Source organism: Cricetulus griseus, chromosome 2 (genome assembly GCF_003668045.3).
Source record: "Cricetulus griseus strain 17A/GY chromosome 2, alternate assembly CriGri-PICRH-1.0, whole genome shotgun sequence".
Lineage (NCBI taxonomy): Eukaryota > Metazoa > Chordata > Mammalia > Rodentia > Cricetidae > Cricetulus > Cricetulus griseus.
This window is the reverse complement of record NC_048595.1, coordinates 80,169,197-80,189,864: the sequence shown is the minus strand read 5'-3', so window position 1 is coordinate 80,189,864 and position 20,668 is coordinate 80,169,197. Positions and strand designations below refer to the sequence as shown.

General features: G+C 42.3%; 1 protein-coding gene across 1 annotated transcript in view; it reads right to left on the bottom strand.

Moving 5' to 3' along the window:
- The window catches only part of LOC100750695 (astrotactin-2), a 933,092-nt gene that overhangs the window by 252,234 nt on the left and 660,190 nt on the right, over positions 1 to 20,668 (bottom strand). Inside the window, 3 exon segments of the mRNA XM_027400261.2 lie at positions 1,554 to 1,733; positions 4,899 to 5,003; positions 7,885 to 8,009. Of these exon segments, the coding sequence (XP_027256062.2) occupies positions 1,554 to 1,733; positions 4,899 to 5,003; positions 7,885 to 8,009 (410 nt within the window).

The window sequence follows — 20,668 nt, the reverse complement described above, 5'->3', positions numbered from 1 at the left end:
AGCAACTTAGTTTTGCCTTGGCCCTGACACATGGAGCTGTGTGGCTTAGCACAGAAGTCCTTCTCCCATCAAGCTTTAATTTCCCCAGTGGCAAAATGGAGAACTGAGTTCAGTGAGAATTCCAAGGTCTGGTGTTCTGTGGTTTATAGTAATGACTTACAGGGATGCTAGAGCTAGAGTAGTTAGGTCTTGTAGAGAAGGTGTAAGCAGGTTTGTATTATCAATCGTCACCTTTTCTAACAATCAGTGATATTAACTATAATAGAAAGCACTTAATATATCTGGAAAAAGATACTGGAAGGAAGGAAAGAAGGAAATGAAGGAAGGAAGGGAGGGAGGAAGGAAGGATGAAATCTAAAAGAAAATGGTTTTTGTAGCTAGCCGGTTCCAACTATGGGTTCCATCATGGGCCCTGCTATTCATCAGCTATGTCTCTGTGGGCACTTGCCTCAACATGTTTGAGACTGGGTTTCTCGAGTGTGAGACTCCATTTCTCATATTAATATATATGTATACTGTCTGGGAGATATCTTAGTGGTAAAGTGCTTGCTGTACAATAAGAAAGTATGGAGACCAGCTTTTGGATTCTTAGCACCCATATAAATACTGGGCAGACACAGCAGGCTGTTTATAATCCAGCATATGGAGGGTGGAAAACAGGAGGTGCCCAAGTAAATTGGCTAGCTAGTTTATATGGATAAGTGAACTTGGGTTCAAGTGAGAGATGCTGTCTCGATGGAGCAGCATCTCAGTGCAGAGTGATGGAGGAAAACTCCTGATGTCAGCCTTGTGCCTTCATACATGAATACATATTTACACATCCATATGCACACATGTACACTCATGTGAACACACATGTACCACACAAATACATATGAAAAAGTAAAATATACATTTACATAATCTGCTATTTTCACTTTGGTAAAGTGCTAGAGTGTAAATGACCTCCCCTTTACCTGTGGTAGGTAAATAGGAATAGTTGTTGCAGAACACATTTCACAGGAAGGGAACACTGAGGTCATATGGGAACAACTTTCCCAAGGTCAGTGGCAGAGACTAGTCTTCTGCTCTAGACCACCTTCGGCTGAAGGAGTTAAAAATGTTGACAGCTGAGAATCAGAGAGACTTAAGATGTGGTGCACTCCCTCTCTGGGAGATAACACTCCCTCTCTGGGGGACACTTGAAACTGTCCCCTGAACTTGAGGAGCAAGTGAGAATACTTCCTGGCTTCTCCCAAGAAGCCTAAAGAGAAGACATTATGGAGACACTATGCACACCCTCTGCATTTATCTCTGGCAACTGTTTCAAGGGGAAAACATGTTTTGTTTTTGTTTTAAAGCCTACAGTATAAGAAAAGAGTTAAGACACCTGAATAAAAGAATCGGAAGACAACATGTTTCTTCACCCTGACCATGGTAAAGTGAAGGTCAGAGAATTGCCAAAGCCTACACAACTTACAGATAGAGCAAATGGGATTTAGATTCATCCAGGCTCCATTGCTTCCTCTGCACCATGCCTGGCCACACCTCCAACCCCCCCCCTCCAGGCTTACCTTTCTGATACTGGAGCCATAGCTGCTGCTGGACCTTCTTGCTGGGAAAGTGGATAACACAGGTGAGCTCGGAGCCATACAGGGCCTCTGCAATGTAGTGGGAGCCATAGTGCTGGATGAAGGACAGCAGCTCATCTCGACTGCTCTCTTTGGTCAGGATCTTTAAGACATTGGTAAAGCCTGGAGGGAGAGGAGCATGTGTGAGTGGTTAGACTTCAGAAGTTGGTGGCCAAAATATTATATCTCAGTAAGGGCACCTCCCAGACAGCAGTCATGGCCTTTGCCTTCATCACCATGGCACCAGGCTGGCATCTCCAGCATTACATGCTTATAGAAAAGGCTTCCTCTCACTGCTAGATACTATGAAAGAGTGGAACTGTGTAGAAGACAAAGACTTGAAACCTACATGATGGTGAGGTTAAGGTAACAATCAGAAAGTTAGAGCCAATGCCTACACACTGAACAGCTAATGCATACAAAGTAGATCACTAGATGTTTTTACTCTGTAATGTTGACCACCATACCCCCATTAACCTGATGAGAAGCCAAAGCTGAAAGACCGTGAGTAACCGTGGCCCTCTGTCTGAAAGAGCTGGATGCAAACACTTCTGTGTTTTACTTCAAGTAAATTGGCTGGAGTCCCAGCGCTACATTTGTCCCAGCTAAGTATAGCTGTCATACCTGCTCAGCATTTGCTACATCGCCTTCCTTTTCCCCTTTGCCCTTATTTCCTGAGACAGTGGACTGTTTTCTGCTGCCATGAGGTTTTCTTGATGCCTGCTGTGCTGTTGCAATACTCTGTTAAGTCTGCCATACTTAGAACAAGGCCATGTCTCAGAGAGCCATTTCTCAGGAGCTTCTGTTCCTGCTTCATTCTCCTTCCTGTTCTTCCAGGGCCTTCCAACAATGGGAGACTGGTTCCACCACCATTCAAGCTATGAACCCAATTCTCTCTACAGCCACCTACTCAGCTTTAGTATGGAAAATTGCTAGGAAAATTTCAGACAGAGTAATGGTACCCCAAAACACACTGCTCTGATTTTCACACTTAGCATGTTTAGAGAATAGCAAATGTAAAAGATTCTTAAATCTACCTTAATTCTTTAATCTGCCTTAAAGGCTGACTCCTCTAGAATAGGTGCATTTGTTGTGAATTCTCTCTCCATATAGCCCATCAACGGCGGGGGGGGGGGGGAAGCTGTATCTGAAACATACTGTAACAGACTTGAGTTGACACTACAAGTAAAGTCTAGACAAATGTACTAGGCTGCTGTCTCATTCAGTCTCCTGGATATCATTTACTCTTCCTCTAAAATTTCCTATGTCCCAAATTCTTAAAGACCCTCTTGTATTCTTGCCTGACACTGGATGAAGTTTCATGACCATATCTGGACCTACAGGAATGCCTGGATTTTCTCTCATTTCCTTCTTTGCATTGACTGGAAACTGGGCTTTCTGCCATCCTTCCTTTATGTGCTCTGCGCTGTTTCCATACATGAAATTGCTCCCTTTCAAGACACACCCATGCTTAAAGATCTCATGAGGTTTCCCCTTTTTTGGAAGCCTTTCTCACCTATTCCTGTGTGGAACACCCATACTCTCTCCCCACAAGCTGAAGAACTGGCATCTTTATAGGTAGAAGCCCTCTCTATGTGTTTCTAAATCCAAAAATGCATCTTTCTGATACCCACCCCCACCAGGCACACTACCAACTCCTGGAACACAGCAAACCACCAGCCATTGTTATTATAAGAACAGCCAATGCCACATCAAAGAGCAAGCACCTCTCCAACACTTAAAACGAGCTCCAATTTGCCAACATTTGATTTACAAGGAGCTTCCAGGAACATCATTACTGATTAATTAAAACAGGTACACCTTTGTAGTTCTAACAGGAACATCACAGTTACATTCACAAGTGCCGGCTGAGGGGGTGGTGGGGAAACAGAAATAGTGCTTAAAGAAAGGGTGCTTGATTAGAACACTCTCTCTCCATCAACCTGTTAACTTATGCAACTGGGTAATTAATACAGCAGGATTAATAATGAGATGGTTTCTGTTAAGTAATAAATGACAATGCCTCAGAGATGCCCTGTGGCTCTTTAGCCAGGCAGACAAAAATGCAATCAAAATCCCTGTTCTGTTTTCTCCTCTAGTGCTTACTAGCTATGTGACCTTGGGTTGGTTATTTAACCTCTTTGACCTTCAGTTCTTTTATATGATGACAGATAGACTAAATTATTACTTTCCTTGTAGGACTGCTGCAAGCCACAAGACATGAAACATTATAACGTGCTTGACAGATGTCAGCAACAATCACTGTTTGTACTTCCCAGAGGGTAAAGTCTGCCCAGCCCCAGGATGAAAGAGCTCCATTTTGCTGATGAACAAAGTGGTACTGAAAAAAGGAATGAAATAGAGAAGAACTCAAGAGATAATTAGGAGACCCACTGACAATAAGCCAGTGACAGTGTTGTCAGAACCAGAATAGAAAAATCCAGCTAGGTCTCCTCTTCTCTGGGACCTTTATTCAATGCCTTATTCTTCCATTTTCACTTCTTTATCTTATTCTTCGATCAAACATGGACACAAAAAATATACTGATTCTCTGTCAGTTTCTGAAGATATCAGCAGAATAAACAGATTCCATGGCCTGTCCCCAGTTCTCTCTGGTCAGAGGGAGACCGGACATGATTCAGACATGAATCAAGTACTTGTTAGTACTTTGCTGGAGGTATTCAAACACCTGAAATTCCTTGCATTGTTCATTGAAGAATGGAGAGTGGAGGAGGCAGCAAAGAGTTTAGTGTGTGCAACCCAGGCAGGGAGAGCTAGGCAGAAGGTACAGCAAGTGCAAGGTGATGAACATGTCCCGTCTCAAAAACTACAAACCACCCTCCCTGCTCTAGCTCAGAGCTCACATGGGTAAAGAATGGGTGATGAATATATATATGGTGGTGAAGAGTGGGACTCCATGCTATTGCTGTGTAGAAATGGGCAAGGAAAGAAATAAAGACAGAACTGAGGAGATAAAGTGCAGTTACAAGCCAGAAATACTTCCAGAACACAAACAATGTTTAGGTTACTGTTACTTCTCTTCCCTTTATACTTCAGTCTACTTAGACTTTTCCTTTAGGAAGATCCTTCTGTGTCATACTGTCCCATTATTGTGCTCCTCCAAGGGCAGGGTGGTTATGTCACTGCCTGCTATGCTCTCCTACCTAGGTGCTCCTCCATTCTCTCAGCATCATCAGTACCAGGAGGGCTTAGGACATCCTAAGCCCTTGAGACCATGTGTGGAGTGACCATAAGTCCTTTGGTCGCCAGCTGGACAGTGGTCCTCACCTGCTGAGAGGGTGATGGTGCTCAGTTTCACACGGTAGAGGTTGCTCCTGACACGCCACTGCTGCACCATGGGGTAACCCATGGCCTCGTCATACCTGATGTCTCCTAGAAGGAGAAATAAGATGCCTATGTGAGCTCAGAGTTCAGAATACTTACCACAATGCACACTCTGCTTACCTCTTCAAAGTCAGAAGAAGCTTGGTCTTGGCCCTGACTGTTGCTTTGTTACAACCAATCAGTTTATCTCTTCTCAACCACCATGCTCTTTAGCCATAGCTCTATGTTTTCTTGGGCTTTCAATATCCCTCTACCTTACATGCAAAAGATCAAATTTATATCCCACCTAACTAAGTCCATTTGCAATTTACCGTGGACATTAGACATCTCATTGTCTGAGATTTCCCACCTGACATTGCAGCTCTCTGTGCTTATCCTATCTCACAGGCATAATGTGAGACTTGAATATGGTAACAGAAGTGAAAGCTATTTTAGAGACTAGAAATTCTATGCCTGTAGGAGCAGGGTCAGGGGAACATTTTTTTTTCAGCCCATTTGTTTCCCAGTCTTTGCAGCTGATTTTGCACTAAATAGCAGAGCTGAAGAGTTACAGCAGAGACCACTTGAAAAAATCCTTATGCATGTATTACTCATTCCTTTATGTTTTCTGACTTTGGTGTAGACCATTTGTTGTTAATGTGGATGCTTATAAGCACTATGTGGCAAACATATGTATACCTACATAAGTTGTCCTAATTCAAATAAATGAGAAACACTGGCTAAACAAACTGAACATTTAATTTTCAGCATATTACAAAAATTAAAATACACTACAGGTCTCTGTGAAGGTGTTCCTGCTCATGGAGCCTCTTTTATATAGAGGGATCATTAAGATGCATGTTCCACAGAATGCATTTCAGAAATCACAGGTATTGTAGAGATAAAACATAAACAAAGAAGAAACACAACAAACATGTCGGCAAGCAGTTAACACTGGGGAGCAGACACATGAAAAAAATTCCTGCATCTATCTCCATTTTCTAAAATTTCCACCTAAAGCTTTGCATTCTCTCTTTTTTATAATCATGAAAAATGCATTAAAAAGAAATGCTAGTCACGTTAGCAGTTATTATTGTTGTTATGTATCCGTGCTTTCTTGCACCTCTGCAAATAGCAGGCACATTTCCTATCCCTTTCTCTTGTCCCCTGGTGAGGAGGCACTTAAAGAGATATTTGATACGGATATTAAAATGAGAATCTCATTGGAACAAATGATTTCTTCCTGGACATTTCTGTAGTATTAAAGTTGTCCATTACTGTCAACTGTTTTTTTTTCCCTCCCTCTTTAGCCTTTTCAGGAATAATATAATTTTAGAGGCTTTCATTTTCAAGTAAAATATTCATGATCCCCTAAGATATGTCCATTCTAGTGAAAATGTTTAGTTATAAATATGCCCTCTCTGTTTATCTTCTCTGTCTTGCTTCTGTTCTCCGTGTGATGTTGGGGAGGGAAGAGAAGTGGAATGGAGGAAAGAAACAGAAGACTGCTCCTGAGCTAGGGCTGAGAAGTTAGTCTACTCCAGGAGTCCTGGACATCAAAGTCCAGGTAGAGTCTGCTCCCTGTCACATCTACTACTGCCTAGCCACGATCACAGATACTGGTTCCAGGGAAGGGGGTGATCAACAATTGAACTCCACCTCTGGAAGAAGAAAGCTAGACATTCTTATGTGGGCTGTTGAAGGACCCTATCCTTCTGTGGCATAGTATTCAAAGCGGGGAGGTACCTTCTGCTTATCAAGCAATTTATAAAATCATCTTCACTGCTCTCGTTCTTTACCTTGGCCTCCCCTAAGTAGCTGTTTTCTCATCCTTCACTAACTGTTGTCCCTGGCTTAGTTTGGATTCACACTAGGAATACAAGCTTCTGCCATGGCTGTGTTATTTGTAGTTGTCCTCCAGATTCCTGATTGGATCTCAGCATTCAGTTGGATCTTTACAATTTCCTAACCCGAGTGCTTTCTCTTCATTCTTGATCATGAAACTACCCCCTAGTTCACACTTTAGTCACCATCATAGATTCATTTGTCTCGGTAATTCTATTTTAAAAGATTTATTTTTATTTTATATGTGTGGATATTTTGCCTGCATGTATGTCTGTGCACCATGTGTGTGTGCAGTGCCTGTGAATGCTGTAAGAGAATGTTGGGTCCCCTGAAACTAGAGTTAAAGATGGTTGTGAATCGTTATGTAAGGTGCTGGAAAGCAAACCTGGGTCATCTGCAAGAGCAGCCAGTGCTTTCTCACTACTAAGTTACTATGCCAGCCTCTGGTAGTTAAAAAAAAAATCCCTTGAATTGTAGCAATTCATTTATTAGGAAATTTTCTTTATTACGAAACTTTCAAATGTCCCTGAACCAATACATATAGTTAAAATAATCTGAGAAATTTCTGGAGAACCATAGTAAACCAAACCTCTTATACACATGATCTTTATTTCTTACCATAATTTTGAAAAAATAATGGTTATATCTATCTTGCAAAAATGGAAGCTGCCCAAGGAAACACAACACTCAAATTGCCTCCAAGTAGAGAAAATCTGGATTCAAGAATCCACCAATTTAATTCTAGAAAGATTTTTTAAGTGAACAAAGAAAACAGAATACTGGAAGCATTGAAATATTAGAAAAAATGTCACTTTAATGAAAAGTAGTTTGATACTCGGACCCAGGCAAAACCTCACTGGGGAAGGCTGGAACATTGTTCTTGTTCTCATGGAAATGCCTCTCAAGAAGAAGGTCCTGGTTAAGAAACTGGGGTCTCTTTAAGGCCCCCATTCTACATGGGCTCCTGGAAGGAGCCCAAGACAAGGCAAAGCCTCACTCTCAGACTTCCCTTCTTGAAGGAGGAATCCTAACATGTTCTTGTAGCTCACACAGCTGATATGGCCATGGTCAGTGAGTCTGCAGAGACCTGACAGCTGTGTCTTACCAGTCAGCAGCTGAAGGTCTGGGAGGGGCTCAGACAGAACCCCTCGGCACTGCTCTTCCACAGGTAGCGGGATCACCAACAGCCCATCTGCCAGCTGGGGAAAGTCCTTGATGAAGTTGTTCTCCCTGTGGGGCAGAGTAAAAAGATTACAGAGCAGAGGAAGGGAACATCATAATTGTGGGGCAAGGAGGCAGGAAGCTTATGTGGTTGGAACAGGCTGGGTGGCTTTGCTGAGATGCCTCCTGAATCCCAGCTCTGAGAGCATAGCACTGAGCACAGGGTGAGGGTTGCAAGCAGGTTGGGCATCAAAGTCTGGTGCACCCACGGACTGGACTAGTTACTTACTGTTTCTCTTGTAACCAACTTTCTCTTTCTATAAATGAACCTTAGATCTCAGGGCTGCTGTAAACACTTAATGGGATCAAGCTGCCAATTGTTTAACACATCCTCTGAGGCTCTACAAACTATATATCTGGCTGTTAACTATCCCTTTGCATAAGCAATGGCATGGGTAAAGCTGGATGTGAGGGAACTGAGCATAGCACAAAGTGTTTGAACTAGGGAGCAAGGCTAAGCTAAAGAAAGGTCAGCATGTGTGTTAAGGTAGAAGGAACTCTAGAAATACGGTGGCTCAGACAAATGGGGAAAACTGAGGCCCAGAGAAACAGAATGTCTTGCTTAGCAACAACCAATAGACTGGACACAAACCCGGGTCTCTTTACTCTCAGAGTTGTGCTCTTTGCCCTGATCTAACTTCATAGAGAAGAGGCATGCATGCAACGGATCACAAGACAAAACCCATGTGATCCTAGAAAACTGAATCCTTCATAGACATTGTTTAAGAGGACAGTGGTGGCAGAGAGTGCATAAAAAGGACACAGAGCTCATTATTCTGTACAGTAGAATGGACTAAAAATGGAACAGTCAGCCATGAGAGATGGAAAGCTTGTTTATACAAGGAGTATACAAGGAGTGTGCAAGTAGAAAACGTAGCAGTCAGTTGGCGAGCAGGGTACCAAGGGCATTTCCCTATTTAACCTTACTTGTGAGATCACTTCATGGTCAGAAACCCTCAAAGGTAGCCACAACAGTTATAATCTGGATGGGAGGAAGGGAGGGAGGGAAATAACAAAAGCAGGAGGAGGCATATGCCTTCACTTTGCCATCTGGCACTGGCATCCTTGAAATGAAAATCAGAGACAAAACCAAAAATACAGGATGCCAAACCAATACCTTTGAAGCCTGGACTTCAGACACTTCAGAAGCAGCTGAGAAACTTTAAGCTGGGTTACCTTATGGTCTTCACTGCATATGCCCACATCATTCCCTAGACACTTTCAAAGTCTGTCACCAATCCATTTGTTTAGTGAAAATGTTCCCTAGGGCTGGGTCTAAAGGTGATGTTATCACCACCTTCAACATCTCCACATCACCATCATCTTCCCCATCACTCTCATTGCCATCTCTGTTATTCATTGCATCCTTAAGTTGTTAGGCTCTAGCAGAGTACTTTACATATGCCTTAATATTTAATATTGAGCTAGTATTATGTGTAAATCACAGATAAGCTTACAAGACTAGAATTTAAAGCCAAGTCTAGCAGACTGTGGGCTTCTGTTCAGGGGCTACATGTACACTATGATGAGCTTCTGAGCTACTCTTGCTATGTAGCACAGTATTTTGTGTTTGCCCCATGTCAATCAGTGGAGCCACATAGTCTACAGAGTTGGGAGCCTGGAACCGCACTGGGAAGAGAGAAGACAGTGTTCCAGGCAGTGGAAATACTACACACATGGTAAGACCAGTGAGGTGGTTGCTGGGCTACAGATCCTCAGATGTGCAGTAAAATGGAAGGGTGCTCCAGGCTGCAATCAGCAACTACCAAACCCTGGTTACAGAGCCCTGGGTTGAGTAGTATGGACAGAAAGACTGACTTTGCCCTTTGTTCCCTAGTCTTTCCAATCTGGTGAGGAAGATAGACATTGGCCAAACTGTACAGCTGGTGAGCTTATTGTCAGGCATTCTGGTTGCACTGTAAGAACTCCTTGCTCATGTGACCGACAAGCACTTGCTTTATAGGTAGGAGAAATTAATTTTCATGAGATATTGATGGCCCTGAGCCCTGGGCTCCGGGTCTCCCCACATGACATCCTATGTGAGTAATCAGGGGCAAAGCTCATAGTCCTCAGTTTTCTCATCTATAAAGTGAGGCTCATAGACATTTCCCAGCCTGCTGTAGTGGAAGAGTGGAAATGACTTTATTTAGCACTTACTGTATGTCAGGTATTGTGGTAAGTGCTTCACCTACCTGTATGAAGTAGGTAATGTTAAAATATCCAGCGTAGAGATGAAAACGTTAATTTAAAAGAACCTTTACAAGTCAAGGCCATGCAATTGGGTAAGTGTGAGGTCTTGGTAGTCTGGTCCCAGAGTCCATAATTCTCATCTCAGTAAATGTGATTGTTGAAAGTCCTGCCCCAAGATACACAGACTAAAGTCTTCTCATAAGGGCCTCAATGCCTATGAGTTCCCAGAGCCCAAGCAGGCCACAGCTGAGAGAAGGGGTATGACATCTTGCAATCTGACTTTACAGGGGCTCTGTTCTCACTGGGACCTCAGCAGTCCTCACCATGAGGTGAGCACAATCACGTTATTCTAAGTGAACAACAGGAAGAAGGTGGCTGGCTCTACCAGATGTGAAGTGCCCTCCAGGGATGTTCAGTCTGAGCACATTTGGTAACCAGGCCATGAAGGGAGATCTTCTTTACCAGCTTAGGGTGGGGGGTTTTCTCTATATCCATCAACTTCTGTGTATGTTTTTTAAAACTGTGGAAGGAAGTCACACCCATTAGTGCCCCTCATACTCCTACTCTAATGCCTATGCTTTCTGGACAAGTCAGTCCTAGGATCTTAGGGACATCTGACATCAATGGACAATTGAAAGATGTATGTGGGTAACTCCAAGTGGCAGGAAACATGGCCTAAGGTGCCTCTTCTTGCATATTTCTCTCTGAGTTTCCAGAAAAGGATCTGCAGAGAGTAACTCGACGAAGCTCATGTGGGAGGAGAGGGAGGAGAGAGGGAGTTGCATTGTCACATAAAGCTGAGAGGGAGGTACACAGGCAAGGATGAAGCAACAGGACAACCACTACATCTTTTCTAGATGGCTGGCTGGGCAATGACCACAGTCCTGCAGCACCTCCGCCAGCAGAGGGCGCCCAGGGCCTTCACATCAGTCTGCTCTTGGAAGAGGCAAAATGAAGACTGGGGGAAGAAACAGCCCAGGGAAAGTTCTCCTTAGCAGAACAAAAAACCCCTCAGGTGAAAGCAGAGAGAACTAGAAAGTCCCATGCTGAGGAAAAGACCTAGAGGTGGCATGTGCTGGCTCAACATATGACAATCAAAACCAATTCTGTTCCTTCTGTCTTGTGATTTTTCTCTCTAAGTCTCCCCTCACCCCCACCCCACCCCCGTGTGTGTGTGTGTGTGTGTGTGTGTGTGTGTGTGTGTGTGTGTGTGTGTGTGTGTGTTGTTTTAGCTTTAAGCTTTACAAAAACCCTGTCACCATAAATCCCATTTTATAGATGATGAAATAGGCACTCAGAAAAGTTAAGAAACTTGTCTGAATGAGGTCCAAAGTTGGGAATTCCAGTAGTGGCAGCTCATGCAAACCCCTCTGGCTGTAGCCTGTGCTCAGTGAGTTTGTGCTCAACTGAGTACTCACATTCAGGGCTGAGTACTCACAGCCAGGATGTGGTCTGCTTTCTTGACCATGGACTAAATCACAGGAAGCACTCATGAGCACACCCACTACAGAGTATTTTTTCATGCATGTGGGTTTGTGTTGGGCAGCGTGTGTGCATGTGAACAGATCGTGTTAAGTAAATATTGTTATTTCAAGTTTGTAACAGGGTCACTGTTAAGACAAATGTCTCCAAACTACATCCATGTGAAACTTAAATCTCAATGATATTATATGGAGATAACTCAGCAACTTTCATAGTATGACCTGGGAACACTGACATTGAGTGGGTATCATTCACTCTGCAAATCAGCATGAATTCAGCACAAGTTGAGCCAAGGCAACAGCAGAAGGTGAGCACCAGATACTCCTTCACTGGAGAAGACCAAGAAAGAATAAGGATACAGTGTTATAGTCTAGAGGCTCCCACACAACCCTGCCCCTGCAGACTCCTGCTGCTCACTTGGGACTGCCATTGCCAGGCTGCACTCACTGTCCTCTCCTGAGACAGGGCCCCAATCTACAGTCCCCAGTTGGATGTGTCCTCTTTCTGGAAGGATGGTCTTTTTCTCTGCACCTGGGCTATTCCTGTTCACTACTCAGACCACACAATAGGTCACTGCTTTTAGGATAGTGCCTCAGATTAAATCTGTCACCCACCTGTGGGACCTTGCTCATTTCTTCCAAAAAGAGCTTTACGGTTTGTAACCACAGATCCACTCATTCAAGACCCATGTTTCTCACTGGACTCAGGCTCTTTGTGGCCCTAAGCAATGCACTGAGGACCCTTGAGGGCCAAACTGTAAGACTGAGTAGGGATGAGTATAGATGCTTGGTGAGTAATTATTGACAGCATGATGGGCAAACAAAAGATGGCAGCATATGCACAGTACTAACTTTGGATAGCTGTTTCTCTATTTTGCTCTAACTCCAGGATGATTCCTAACCAGAGGCTTGTTAAAGTTGAGTCTAGTTTTTCTATAAAATGATTCCAAATACTTTGTTAGGCTGATTAAATGGTTAGAACTTCATGATTTGTGGAGAGTCTGGATGTTAGGACATAGAGCTCAATTGTATTGGGCTATTTTTATTCACTTCAAGAGCAATTCATTGCCCACTTGTGTCTTATCTAATGTTTTGGTGACTATCAGGTCAAACCGGCTGCAATACATTAACTAAGTTGGTTATTGGCTTTCACCAATCCAAAAGCTAAGAGCCTCATCAGATCTGAGGCTACAGCAGCATATGCAGAGTACTAACTTTGAATACTACAGCAGAAATTCCCTCCATGTTATTGTAGCCTGCCTGCATGATGTTTCCACCAAAGCATTTGAATAAATGCCTTGATTTATGATCTTTTGCTTTAGAAGTACAAAAACTTCATGAGATCATCTCTATGTTGGAATATGTTATTCGGGATACCCTCAATTCATGTTCTCATGCCATGATCACTCCTATTTGATTTAGGAATAATGTATTTCTTATTCCCTTTGAAGTGAGAAGTATTCTGAATCAACAGTATAGACACTGTGGCTCCCCAGGAGATTAGACAGAGGAATGATGAAATGAGGGAGCCAGGAAGGAAAACATGACTTCTCTAAACAGGATTCTTCAGGCCTCAAGCATGCATTCATGCAGAGGGTTAATGGGGAGGAGGAGTTCAAAAATCACTTCTTCATAACAGTAGTCAGTCTAACATCTCCAAGTTAAAAGAAACCCTTCCCATCCCTTTCTCTCCTGTATCTATCTTGTTTGTGGCAAGATCCACATATGCAAATTCTGTCTAGGAGGATTCACTTAAGTTCCACAAGCCTTAGCAAGATGTAGGTAATGAGTTTAGCTTCCAGAAGGTGGAAGGTCTTATCTTTAATGAATGCTAATTCTGTTTGTCTGTTTTTCTCAAACCCTGCATTAGGTTTTGCACATCTTCAAGGGTTTTTAGACACAGATTGACCACAAGCTAGTTCATATTATATACCACAGAGCAGCAGCTGACCCATGTATAGAGGTGAGGGAAGGCCTCCTTATCCTCCATTGTCACCTGCCCATCATCTCTAGGTGACACAAATTCTACAAAGCTTCTCCAAATGTCTCGCTTCCATTTGAGCAGTCATGCTAACAGGAAGGACAAGCAGGGGGAACTGGCCTCCTACACAAATTCTCCCCATCCTTCCTTCCACAGGCCTTGCTTCACTTCCTGCCTACTTCCTCCTTTAAGAGTATTTGTGAGTATTTTGGGTACATTAATACACAAGGACTAGCATGCCAGAATCATCACCCCTCAGTTCTGTGGAAATTAGCATTTAAATAGAGGTATTTGAGGAGGTGAATCACCCTAGAGTCAGCCAGTGCTGTCTGCAGTGTTTTTTTTTTTTTTTTTTTCTTGAGAAAGCTGGCCTGGAATTTTCAGTTTCAGGGATGGGACTCACTGTCTTTTCTGACTATTCCTAGACTGATTATACTCTTCTGACAGGGTCCCATCAAACTTCCTAAGGCTGATGAGAACATCTAGCTTTGACTGAGATGTGGGGTCCTCAGTTAGTGTGAAGTGACCACATCTGTTCCTTTCTTGGCTCGGCCACAGCCTGGAGGGAGGGTTTGAAGAAACCATTCCTCCTCTTTGGAATTGAGAGAACTCAGGGTGGGGTTGATGCAAGCTGTAGCATTTCTGTCCATTAGGGACCTATAAATCTGGAGATTAAATGGTTATTAACAATGGCTTAGCCACTTTTATCCTGAAGCTTCACCATATCCAGGGAAGAGTTAGAAGTGGCTCTGTCATGCTCTATCTAGTACTTGAGGGGTCAGGATGATAGGATTCACTATGACATATCCCCTATGGAGTTCAGGTTAGCATTGAACTTGCAAATCAGCTGCCCATGTAATGGGATTACAGGTGTATGCCACCACTTTTAGTTTCCCTATGAAGTCACTCTTTAATATTGGACCTCAGTTCAAGCTTTAGGTCAAGCCCTCAATCTAGTCATCCCTTCATTCAACTGTTCATGTATTCATCAGTTCACCCATTGTTTTCTATTTCAATATGTGAGGCACTGGGGATACAATAAAGCCATTCTGTACCCTCTACTTACAGCCATGAGGTAAAATGTAAAAAGTGCTTTCCTATATATGCATGTGTGTGTTCACAAGATAACATTTTTGAAAACGTTAAAACAGAGCCTTTTACCCCTCACTGGAGATCATATTACTCTGGCGTAACACATACTAAATCAGTGTCATCCATCCTCTTGGTAGAAGAATGGATACCACCCAGAAAAGGAGGGACTTCCTACTCAGCTTTGCATCTCAAAGTCGACTTTATAGTGTCTCAAGCCAGACAGCTCAGAGAGGAAGCACTCCTTTTTTAATATCAAAAACCAGGCCTGGCCAACTCACATCTTTGGGTCTTATTTGAACATATAGATAGGCAGGTAGTAACCTCAAGGGAGTTACTCCAGACATGATAAGGATATAGCCCTTCTTTCTGCCACTAGTGTTTCAAGGAACTACTGTAGAGGAAGACCAAGAAGTCTGAGGTCAACTGGGGATGTCCCAGAAACCCCCATTTGGCCTGTGGGACATGAAGCACTTCACATATGCACATGAAAAACAAGGGTAATGAGCAAAATGTCTAAAATGCCATCAAGGTTGGTGGAAATTTTTGGTGAACAGTGATGATAAGGTTTTCTTCTCTGGAGTCAGGGCATTTGTGTGGGATTTGTAAGCCCCTTCAGTGAGTAAGACAACAAGTACTTTCATGAGAGTCAAAGCTAGATGACACCCTTCCCTGAATTCTGACCCAGAGGGAAAATGAGATGAAGCTGTTAAGATCTCTTGATCTCATGGAGGCAAGGAGGCTGGAGGAGGCTGAGATTAGAACAAAGAGGCTTGAAGTATGCAGGGACCTCCACTGAGTCTTCCTGAGAGCTCCTCAGATAAAACTCAAAATAGCCTCTCCTCCAGGGCACTGTCCTAGGGCTCTTGTTTGGAAGTAATGTCTTCGTGTTTTCATAACATGTGGTTCTGGACCTTATGTCAAAACCCTTACACTTAGCCAACTATAACTGTTTTCTGCACATCTGTCTCCTGGCTCAGATCACAGATTTGGTTGGTTCCTCTCAAATCCCTTTTCCATAGGTTGACTTCAGGGTCTGACACAGAGCCAACATTTCATAGCCATATGCTCTGATTGAGGCCACCATCCCATCCCACAGGACTACAGGAACAGCTTGTTAACGATGCTATCTGCATCCAGCCATGTCCCCTCCAATTTGTTAACTATCAAGCAGCCAGAGTGGTTTCCTACAATGATTATCCTCCTGGAGCCAGTGATATGGTTCAGCAGGTAAAGGTAGTGGCCACTAAGTCTGATGACCTGAGTTTGACCCCTGTGAAACATGTAGTCAAGTGGAAGAAAATGACTCCCAACTACTCCTCTGACTTTTATGCATGCTCGCACACACACACACACACACACACACACACACACACACACACACACACACACAATGTACAAGTATTAAAAACGTTTCTAACTCATAAATTTTGGATGCATGTATTCATGTACTCATGTTCTAGCCAATCATGACAAATCACCTTATATTGACCATCTTACAACAGCACAAAATTACTGTTTTAGGAGACCTTTAGGTCAAAATTCTGTCATGGATTATCTAAAACAAAGATATTAGCAGGCTACACTCTTCCCAGATTATTATCTCTTGATCTCCAGCTCCTCCCACATGCCTTGGCTTTCTTCCTTGTCTCCAAATGTAGTCCTCTTCACTTCAGAATTCTGATTTTATCCTCGGATTTCTTCTAGCTTAAGGACTCTTCTGATTTCCCTGGGTCCAAATGGATCATGTGAATAAGCTCTCTAAATCTGCTCATGTGCTGGATGCCCACTTTGCCATGTAAGATAATCATAGCTTCCAAGGATAAGGAAATAGACATACTGGAAAGAGTTCAAAGATTCCTTCTCACCCCATCATCCACAAGGACATTGTCACCATGTCTCCTCTCTGAATTCTCTGTCTTTTCACAGTCCTAATTTGAGACCAATGCTAGTATTTTTACACTATTTTATTGTTCCTGGTCATTGCCTGTGCCCCTCACTGAACCATGAGTGACTGAAGGCAAGAGCCATGTACATCTGCTTATAAACTGCTAAGCATCCAAAGCTAAAGTAGTTGTCGATGCGTGCACAGGGGGCTCAGTAAGTGGTTACTCAATGGAGGAATAAAGAAATCAGCTGTGGTATATCAATCTCTCTCCAGTGGATTGGGTTATTGCCTTATTAATCTTTGTCTCTATCTATTTCACCCTTCTCCTATCTCTCTCTCCTTTACTCCATCTCTTTTTCTTTGTTTCTTTCTCCTTCATAGCTAAGAAATACCTAACATAATACCAAGTCTCATTTTAAAACTCTTTATAATTATATATATTTTGTGATGAATTTGCATGTCAGAGAATAACTCGTAGAAGTTAGTTCTCTCCTTCCCCCATGTAGATCCTGGAATAGAACTTGGGAGTCTTCGGGTGCCTTAACCAGCCGAGCCATTTTGCTGGCTCCCATGTCTCATTTTAAAAACTAGTATCTATTGATTATTTATAATATTCTAGTCATAATTCTAAGGGTTATGCACCTATTGTTTTAGTTTACATGTACAATAACTGAGTGGTGTGTTGGGGGGGAGAGAAGAATGAGACATAGTGAGGTTAAATACCATAAGCTTAAAAAACTAGGATTTGAATAGTGTAACTCTGTGTTCTTAAAAACTATGCAAAAATATGCTGGTGAATATTTAATTTTGCTCATAAATGAAAAGTAAAGGTTGGCTTGTTGAAAATACCAGTGCTGGTTGAATATCCCATATGGATGCTGACATCAATAACGGGAATGCCCTTTATTGAATGCATACCATGTGTTAGGTGATCTGCAAGATCTGTTCCCAACATGCTAGACAATCTTGTGCAATGAGTGCTATTATCTCCAAGGTGGTGGTGAGGAGGCTGGGACTGTGAGAGGTGAAGTTACCCTCCTAATGTTACCTCTGATGGAATCAAGGTCATTCATTCTACTCCCTACCTACTTATCACCACCTTTCCTCCTGTCGCCAGCCCTGCTTTCTCTCATATACAGTTGTACACACCCATGGAGAGTTAAGCTGGGTTACATATTGCCTGTGCCTCTGCTCTCTAGATACAAAAGAACCTGTGGCACTGAACTCATTTATGCATTCTAAGCATGGCCATTCCTAACTCTTGCCTTGGTAATTGCGATCCCTAAAATTGAAAGAAATTGCAGGCTAAAGAAACATTATCTTTTCCTCAGCCACTTTGCCCTCCATTTCTTTGCCTGTGTGTGTCAGCATGGGGATTCCATGTCCTGTCCTAACATTGGGAACACAATGAGCTGCTCTCACTGTGTCCCTTGGATCATCTTTTCAGACTCTTCTCTCTAGTTCTCAGGAAGGAGTTAAAGAGCCTTATATGTTGACATGCAACTTTAGAGTTGGAGGTCAGGAGAGAGCAACATTGCTAGATCCAGTATCTGTGTTTTTCTAACAAAGTGCTAACATTATCTGTATTTATTAGATGTTGTAAATAAGAATCACAGAAGAAAATTAGGGCTGTTCTGATGATAGCCCAGATGCAGTCAAACAGATATTTAGAACTAAAACTGCCTCCTTGCACTTCTGTGCAGACTCTGAAGGAAAGATTCCTTGGTTTAAGGGAAAGGTGCCTCTAGTAGAGCTTGTTGACTCCAGTCTAGACCTGCAATAGTTCCCCTAGCTAATTATCTGTATCATAGCCAATGAAACTCTGTGTTTACCTATCAAAAGTTTCTCAAGTCCAGCTAGGAACTTCATATTCTGTTTCTCATGGAATTTTCTCTTCCCAGGAACCTTCTACCCAACATTTCACTATATTATTCCCATGGGCAAGGCCTGGAGCTCCATTCATATTGCTGCATGGGCTATAGCATAAAAAACTCATGCATTACCAATGCTCAGAAGCCTTTGAAGTGAATTGAAACCAAGGCCTGAGGCAACTGACTTCTTGTCCTTCTCCATGTCATCAGTGTTTCTCAATGTCCTTAGTCCTGCTCTGGTCAGTCATCCTAGTTATACCAGCTATGTGAAACCTTGTCACACAAACACGGTATGGTCTGAAGCAACAGAATCCCCATCTCTGGGGAGGATTTTCAGCATTAAAGAAATTTCTGACTAACACAAATGTCCTTAAACAGTTCTGACATAGAAGGTAAAGAGAAGGCTGCCACAAATTCATGATAGGGAGCCCTGTTCTCATGGGCACTATCTTCTATTATACCATTTTACTTTTTTATAGCTTAGAGTGAACTTGAATCTGTTATGTAGCCAAGGATGACCTGGAACTTCTGCTTTTTCTGCCCCCATATCTGGATTACAAGCATATGTGACCATCATGACTTTTATGCTGTGCTGAGGCTCTAACACAGAGCTTCTTACAAGGTAGGCAAGCTCACAGCAGCTGAGCTACATACCCATAACTCTCTCACATTTTTGTTTTATGTTTGAGATTATAATATAATTAATCATTTCTCCCTTCTCTTTCCTCCCATATACTCCTCCTTGCTCCTTCTCAAATCCATGGTTTCTCTGTTCATGCATGTTTTTATATATGTATAATATTAATTGTATGTATGCTTTCAGGATTGACTGTTTGGCACTGGATAACCAATTGGTGTGCTCTTCCTTGGAGAAGACCATGTCTCTCATTCTCAGTATTTCTTAGTTGTTTGTAATTCTTTGTGTACAGGGTTGGGGTCTTGTGGGTTTTCAACTATCCACTCTGATGTGTCTATTGGTATCATCCCTGTTCAATTCATGTTTAGGCAGCCCTTAATATAGATTTTATAGTTTTATGGATTTATGGATCAATTTTGTAGATATATAGGTATATCTATAAACACTCCTGCATCCAAGATTCAGGGAAAATTGTGGAAGCAAGGGCAGAAAAGATTGAAAGAACCATAAGATCAGGGAGCTTGCTGTGAGATTGTGTCTCTTGGTAATGTCAGAAGCTACCCCCATAAAGTCTCTCACATTTTTAAAAACACTATTTGTAGTCAGATACTGTCTGTGTATCCTGCTTCTGTCTCACATCCCTTGTGTGGCTTTGGCTAGACAGAATGTTGAACTTTTAACCTGGGTTTCTGTTTTCTCATCAGAAAAAAATGGATACTAATCATTCCAGGCTCACATACTTGCTGTAATGATGAAAAGAGCCCATAAAACAGGCAGCACAGCATAATGCCCAAGAAGAGTAGGCTCCCAATAAATGGTGGTTATTGCTGCTCAGAATGTACCACTCCAGATTTTAATTTAGCATACTCCAAAGGCTTGTGGTTAGGAATAAGAAGAGTAAAAATTTTAGAGCTTAAATGGACATCAACCCCCTTTTCTTCTATTCTAGCTCAGACAGCATAGACAGGCACATAACAGAGTGATAATAAGAACACAGGGCATATAGCTATGGATTAGAGGTTCTTCTTTTTCTGGTATATAAGATTCTTCCCAAATTACATACCATGCCTATAACCTCCTGAAGAGCCTTGAATGCCAAAGACAATACTCACAGTGCCAAAACACCTACCCTCAGCATCTTGCACTGACATCGTTGCAGGTGTTACTATTTTCCTGACTTTAGGAGGAGAGAATACCCTTACTCTGTTTATCCAACTCCTGAAAACACATTCAGCCCATAGAAAATACTCAAAGAGTTTGTAGTTTCATTGAACTTCTTATAGACAAACTACAAATTAAGTAAGTGTAAGAGATGTTTCAAAACTCTTAACTTAAAGCAACAGATAAGCAGGAGGAAAACCAAGGCCATAATTTTAACTAACCACATTGTGTCTATCAGTTCATTCATAATGCAAATTCAAGAAATAGCTAGAAAAAGAAATGATTTTTCTTTTTATGTTAACATTTAAATCAAATAGGAGGTGGAACTTTGTCATCTGAACAGACGATGTAGAGACAGCTGGTTCTGGTG